The sequence below is a fragment of the Lytechinus variegatus genome, chromosome 3 (genome assembly GCF_018143015.1).
Source record: "Lytechinus variegatus isolate NC3 chromosome 3, Lvar_3.0, whole genome shotgun sequence".
In the NCBI taxonomy this organism is placed as follows: Eukaryota; Metazoa; Echinodermata; class Echinoidea; order Temnopleuroida; family Toxopneustidae; genus Lytechinus; species Lytechinus variegatus.
Genome location: NC_054742.1, coordinates 50,977,321 through 50,984,178, shown reverse-complemented (window position 1 = coordinate 50,984,178; position 6,858 = coordinate 50,977,321). Strand labels below are relative to the sequence as shown.

General features: G+C 39.5%; 1 protein-coding gene across 1 annotated transcript in view; it reads right to left on the bottom strand.

Moving 5' to 3' along the window:
- Positions 1–5,213, bottom strand: part of LOC121411286 (aminopeptidase N-like) — a 21,462-nt gene extending 16,249 nt beyond the window's left edge. Inside the window, exons 1-3 of the mRNA XM_041603929.1 lie at positions 3,931–5,213; positions 1,615–1,888; positions 972–1,092 (exon numbers count right to left, since the gene is read on the bottom strand). Coding sequence (XP_041459863.1) covers positions 972–1,092; positions 1,615–1,888; positions 3,931–4,676 — 1,141 coding nt within the window. The 5' untranslated portion in view covers positions 4,677–5,213. The remainder of the gene's footprint in view (positions 1–971; positions 1,093–1,614; positions 1,889–3,930) is intronic.
- Between the last annotated feature and the right edge of the window lie 1,645 nt (positions 5,214–6,858).

Genomic DNA, 6,858 nt, shown 5'->3' with positions numbered 1-6,858 from the left:
TACTACTGCTGCTGCTGCTGCTACTACTACTACTACTACTACTACTACTACTACTACTACTGCTACTACTGCTGCTGCTGCTGCTGCTACTACTACTACAGACAATGGTGATCATAATATGAACAATGCAAAACATCACAATATCTACTACTTCTACTACTACTACTACTACTACTACTACTACTACTACTGCTACTACTGCTGCTGCGGCTGCTGCTGGTACTACTACTACTGCTGCTGCTGCTACTACTACTACTACTACTACTACTACTACTATACTACTGCTGCTGCTGCTACTACTACTACTACTACTACTACTACTACTACTACTACTCCCGGCTATTACTCCCGGTTATTACTCCCGGCTACTACTACTACTACAACAACAACAACTACTACTACTACTACTACTACTACTACTACTATTACTACTCCTACTCCTACTACTACTACTACTCCCAGCTATTATATCCGGCTACTACTACTACTACTACAACTACTACTACTGCTGCTGCTGCTGGTACTACTACTGCTGCTGCTGCTACTACTACTACTGCTGCTGCTGCTGCTACTACTACTACTACTACTACTACTACTACTACTACTACTACTACTACTACTACTACTACTACTACTACTACTACTACTACTACTACTACTACTACTACTACTATACTACTACTACTACTACTGCTACTACTGCTGCTGCGGCTGCTGGTACTACTACTACTGCTGCTGCTGCTACTACTACTGCTGCTGCTGCTACTACGTCTACTACTACTACTACTATACTATTACTGCTGCTGCTGCTGCTACTACTACTACGACAGACAATGGTGATCATAATATGAACAATGCAAAACATCACAATATCATGACTTTAGTAAATATAAACACGATATTGGCATTTAGCTACTATTCTCAACCCACACTTGAACCTTAAAAGAAACTGATTGTATCTTTTTACTCACCCATTTTCGATATCTGATAAGGGAGGCCGAAGTAGTTTTCAAAGTACGTAATGAGTGACGAGGCCGATTCTAATGCAAAGTCAGTGGTATCAATGGCATTAGGACGACTCCACGTTCGGAGCTGAAAATATATATAAAAAAACGATGAAAAATTATTTACTGATCAATTCAATCTAGCAATTAGAAAAATAGAATAAGTCTTTCAGTTTATACAATGCTATATACCAGTATACTATCCGGACCTTAATCTAATCTAAATCCTAACCCGAATTTAGAATTCCTTCTTAACATTCATTCTGCTCATTTGTAATGACACAAAAATAGAGGAAAACGAAAATTGATGATGAACGAATGATAGGCCAATAAAATTGATATTCAAGTCTTGACATGAAATGAATCTTGACAGTAGAAAAAAGGCTTGGCATAACGATGAAATAGAATATCGAATATGAAAATCGAAATATATACAAGAAGTAATACTAAATTGAAAAGAAGTCTTGTGAGGCATCTTAGAACTGAAATTTCATTTCAAAATATCAATGTCGTGGTCGATTGCTGCATGTTCCCCTTTTTGATAAGAACAAATTTCAGAGCCTGTAAAAGTTAGTTGACCCAAGTTCGAAACAGAGAGTGCTTCACCTACCCGAATCCCATTTGTAGTGGTTGTTTCTCTGTAGTCAAGCACACCGACCGCTATGGCAAGTAGATAGATTGACATGACTGGTGAGGGCTCGAACCTAGTCAATGACCACCCGTCACCTTGGTCGATGGTGTCGATCTCGCGACCATTAGAAAGGGCGACCATGTTGGTTCGGTGCATGATTTGGACGTTGAAGACTGCTTTAAAGATTGGTTCATCGAAGCATGGAAATGCATAACGGGCAGAGACGGGCTGGAATTGAGTGACAGCCATCCATCTAGAGGAGAAATAATATTATAGAGTTAGAATATAGAATTATTGGCAACATAGTATATTGCAGAAAAGCCACGAAAGATAAATGAAGACAGTATATTCTTTAAAAAAAAACCGCTGCAGTTAAATAAACCGAGTTTACCCGAAACTAAGTATACCCATAGAATATAAGTGTTGTCGAATACTTGCAGTGGCTTAGAATATTTACCACGATGAGGTGATGAGAAACTGTGATTTTAGATTTTGGTGAAAATTCTTTTACAAATGAGAATACATATGTCTCATCTGAGTCCTTCCTAGGAACCAAGAACATGAAGATGTCACCCATATAAATCGACGAACTGTATTTCTTGCACTCATAATTTATATTTTCTTGTACTTTCCTGCTCACACAGAATGTATCATGAGTCCTAGGGTTTTTTTTTCTCTTACAAACATGCTAACATTTAGATCAATACAAATCTGAAACAAGACATGACAATTCCTTTATCTGTTTATGCCATTCAAGGTTATTTTTGACATTTTAACTTCAAGTGTTGTGGGCAGCTGAACTTGAAATGATAATTATCTTACCACTCATCCTGACCCTGAAATTGGGAGTCAACTCTTCTTCTCCCTCTTATCCTCTCTCAAATTATCAAACACCTGTTTGGACACAACTAAAGCTAGCAATTTCCAGAAATGTTTTATCTTCTATATCCTTCTTTGTTTCCCTTAATTCCTCCAGCATACAATCGCAAAAATAACACAATCGTTGAAGATTGAGTTTCCAAATTTCTCAAGTCAAAAGCAAGTCGAACGTTATAATATTCACAAAATGTTCACAATATTGCACCATCGTGATAGTGGGGAAATGAAATAAAATACGTATATATATATATATATATATATATATATATATATATATATATATATATATATATATATATATATATATATATATATATATATTGGTTAAAAAAAAAAAAAAATTTCTAAAAAAGTTCAGTATCTGCTCTTTCATTTGATACCTCAATTACAGAAACGGTCAAGAAATAAGAAATTTCTGTTTATTTGAAATAAGGCTTGAATTTTAATAATTTCATAAAATGAAGAGGTTTTACAGGCTAGGTTTCAAACTTTGAGACACTCCGTTTTGTTGACGATTAGCCATACATACATTCTTCGGTTGGAAACCGGTAAAAGCATGTTTGTTTCATGAAATTATGGAAATATAAGAATCGTTTTGAAGGAACAAAACTTTATTATAACAAAACTTTTATTACAACAAAACTTTATATAACTTGACCATTTTCTGTGATTGAGATATCAAATTAAAGAGCAGATATTGAACTTGAAAGGCATGTGATTTTCTTTTTGAAATTCAGATAACCCTCGCCAAATGACGTTTTGTTATATTTTTTTCTTCAAATTTTTATTCTCACTGATGCCTGAATGAAATATCTTTTATGTTGTACCAGATGAAAGAGGAGACTCTAAGCTTTACAATGATAGGTAATTAGTCTATTGTTTTTTGTGATAAATCATCACTAAATCTCGGGGGGGGGGGGGTGGTGGGACGCACTGTATATAAACCCTCGCGCTTCGCGCTCGCACGAATCACTTTAGTTTGACAGAGCTAAAATGTAATTAACCTTCGTTTTATGGTCTCTACCTCCACCATCCACAAAGAAGCACCTCATGTCTTTGAGTGGCAGATTGGGGAAATGTGGATGGAATTGTTTCACTCCCTTATAATAACAAACGTTGGATCTACTACCCCTGAAGACGGGGGAAGACGGTATGTTTCTCATTAGAATAATATAGGGTGTAGCTGATTCTAAGGACCAAATTCTTTTATATTCAGTACTCTTTTCATCCAACTCCCCTTTCCTTCTTTTAAAATCCTTTTTCTTGTTTTTGTTTTTATCATTATGTCGGTTACCCACCACCCTCCCCCAGCAGTCTTGGCGACGCCAATTGGTAAAAGAATCATCAATATTCAAAGTCTGGATAAGGAAATCTATAAAGAAATGAAGGATTTTTTTTCTTAGCTGGATAACTTACGATTGATTGCCTCTGTCATCTACATAGCTACTGCGATACAATCCATCCCATTGCTCTCTGATCTCCGCAATGTAGATAAAAGTCACATTATAGGTTTGCCCCTGCTGTAGCCCTTCCGTTAGTGCTATTCGGAGAAACGAATATCGACTCTCGTAGGACGTCGAATCATATAAATCGTCACCCCCTTCCTCTGCATCAATGACGTTGATTGAAACAACGGTTATGTTACTCAGGTGAAGCACGATTTCATCTGTTGGAATGTCACATCGTATTTGAATGACCACACGACCATCAAAGGTAAAACGTCTTTTGTGCGTCCCTTCAACGTCCTCATCATTGAGGTAAGGTTTGATAAAGATATCATAGGATTCAGGGACGACGTCGGTAGGGAGCCTGCCTTTCCACGGTCCAGGGTCTTCTACGGCTGGCGGGTGGGACAATACAATTTGCGGCGTCGTATTCGGTCGCTGTTCCCCGTCATTGTCAGAGTCGTTGACGTCGCCGTTTTCTTCGACGTCATTGTCCATGACAGCCGCGGCATTTTTGCGATCACATTCCCTTTTGGTCTCGTAATAACACAGAACACCTACGAGAATCACAATTGCGGCAAACACCACAACAACTGCGATGGCCTGGGCCCTGCTCATTGACACCCGATTAGTCCTTTTCGACGTCGAATCGTTCACCATTTCGAAGTCACATTTGGTTACCTCGCCATCGACTGATGTAAGTTTCTCCGTCGCCATATCGCCCTGTCTGAATCTAGATGCTGATAAGTTTGGAAAGACAAGTTGAGACTATGTCAAATGTGCTTGAATGAGAACCGAATTGTTTTGTGGGACTGACTGTCTGGGTTGTCAGGCAACTCTCAACTGTACTATCCGTACACGAACACCGGTGAAGTGTAAGTCCGATTGTCCAATAGAGCAGAGCTTAAATCTGGGTATATAACCCCAGCCTTGGATCGGAAGGTACAGAAGGGAAACGAAAATAGAACGAGAACACCAAAATCAATCCACCGGTTTCCTCTCTCCTTTAGTGGCGGATCAAGTCAAACTCCATGGGATTGACAGGAATGAGGTAGTAAAGTGGAGGGATATAAAAGGCAAAAGGCGCAAATGTTGTGTGCAATTCTCGTCTGATTTTCATAACAAGGCATCCATCTCAGCTAACTATGAGCCAAAACAATACAGAATATTCACATGTGCACTCAATGAATCAAAATGACTTTATTATGCTTTTTCTCAGTTCAAGTTGGGAGTTCAAGCAACCGAACAAAGTCTTGAACATCGATCAAAATTATTTTCACAGCCTTCCTTGAATTGATGGCATATTAAAGATGAAGTCTGAGAAAGGATGAGAAAACCACTCTCTCTCTCTGACAACACTTCAAAAGTATATTAACACAGCACGAATCCGGGGCACGAATATGCAATTAGGATAGTACAGTTGATTTGTAGACAATTAAGCAGACGTGGTAGCGACCCATGTTTTTTGCGAAGAAAATAAAGAAAAAAAATAGAAGTAGTAAATAGACCCCATAGACAGGTGGATGGATACTAGTTCAGATCTTCATAATGCATGTTGGTCACCCGAATACATAACTACCATCTCCCTAGTCCGCCCGCCTCCCTTCTCCCCTCCTCCATATTCGCCTCTTCTCTCTCAATCTTCCTTTCTCCCATCCCTTTTCCGTTTCATACTTTAAGTGCTCGAGGCAGGCAACTGTTTGGTCTGTCTCGGAAAATGAATGGGGAAAGTGTTCCAGATAAACATTTGCGGACATCATTGAGCGGAGCCGAGTAAAATGAAATGTCAACCCATGGAGTTCTCAGCGTGCTGCTCGTACTAAGGTCGGATTTCAACTATTGAAGGGGTGGATGGGTGTCATCCCGGGGTTATCCCCCCAAGCAGTTGCTCCTTACAAGAGGGCTGGGTATCCAGGCTTGTCCGTTTACACCCTCCAAATTCTTTTACAGAATCCTCGAGCACAGGCACCAAAAGCGGTGGGGAATGGGGAATAAATCGATTTTGCCCCCCCCCCCCTTTAGCCATCATTGGGGAAAATAATACCACAACCATGAAAAATCGCCAAATAAATAATTTGAGCAAATAAAGTGTTAACTTGCTTTCACACCTTTATTTTGTAGGGAAAGGACACTGCATCCTCCCCCGACCAATGCTAGATGCAACCATATGGTCTAAATCCACAGGCATATACCATTTTTTAAGCAGTGTAATTGATTATCTACCCCCACCACCACATCCATCATCACCACTATCACTGGTGAATAGATGGGGGCTTGGGGCACTCCCCCAAACCAAAGTTCTTCAACCATGTCATAAAGAGTGAGAGGAAAGGGTTGAAATGTGATTATTTTTTTTAAGTATCATGTAAATGTCTCTTATAAGATAGCTTTCAATTTTTAAGAGGGTCAACTTTGTTTGCCTGCTCACTTCACTCACTTGCAACCGTTAAGACATTTTGCCCTGTACATTGATCACCATGACTGCCACCATCACTCGCATCACCACCATCATTACCACAATCAACACATCCATCACCATCATTACCACCATCACAACCTCCATCAATACCACCACCATCACCACATACCGATCACCATTACCACCAAAATCACATACCCATCACCACCATGACACACTAGTCTGCAGACACAGACCCATGGTTTTCGCAATTGGTATAATAGTGCATACTGCAGAGTCTGAAGTAGCGAGACTAGATTCACTTTGTACTGTGGCTGGCTCTACACAGACAGTCTTCAGAGTCTAGTCTTTACTCTAGATCTGTTATTGGTAAAAGTGTCAAATACGAGTCTGTGCTAGCAGACTAATGATACACTACCAGTCTCATCACCACCACCACCATCCCATGTACCCATCACCATCAATACCACCACTAACATC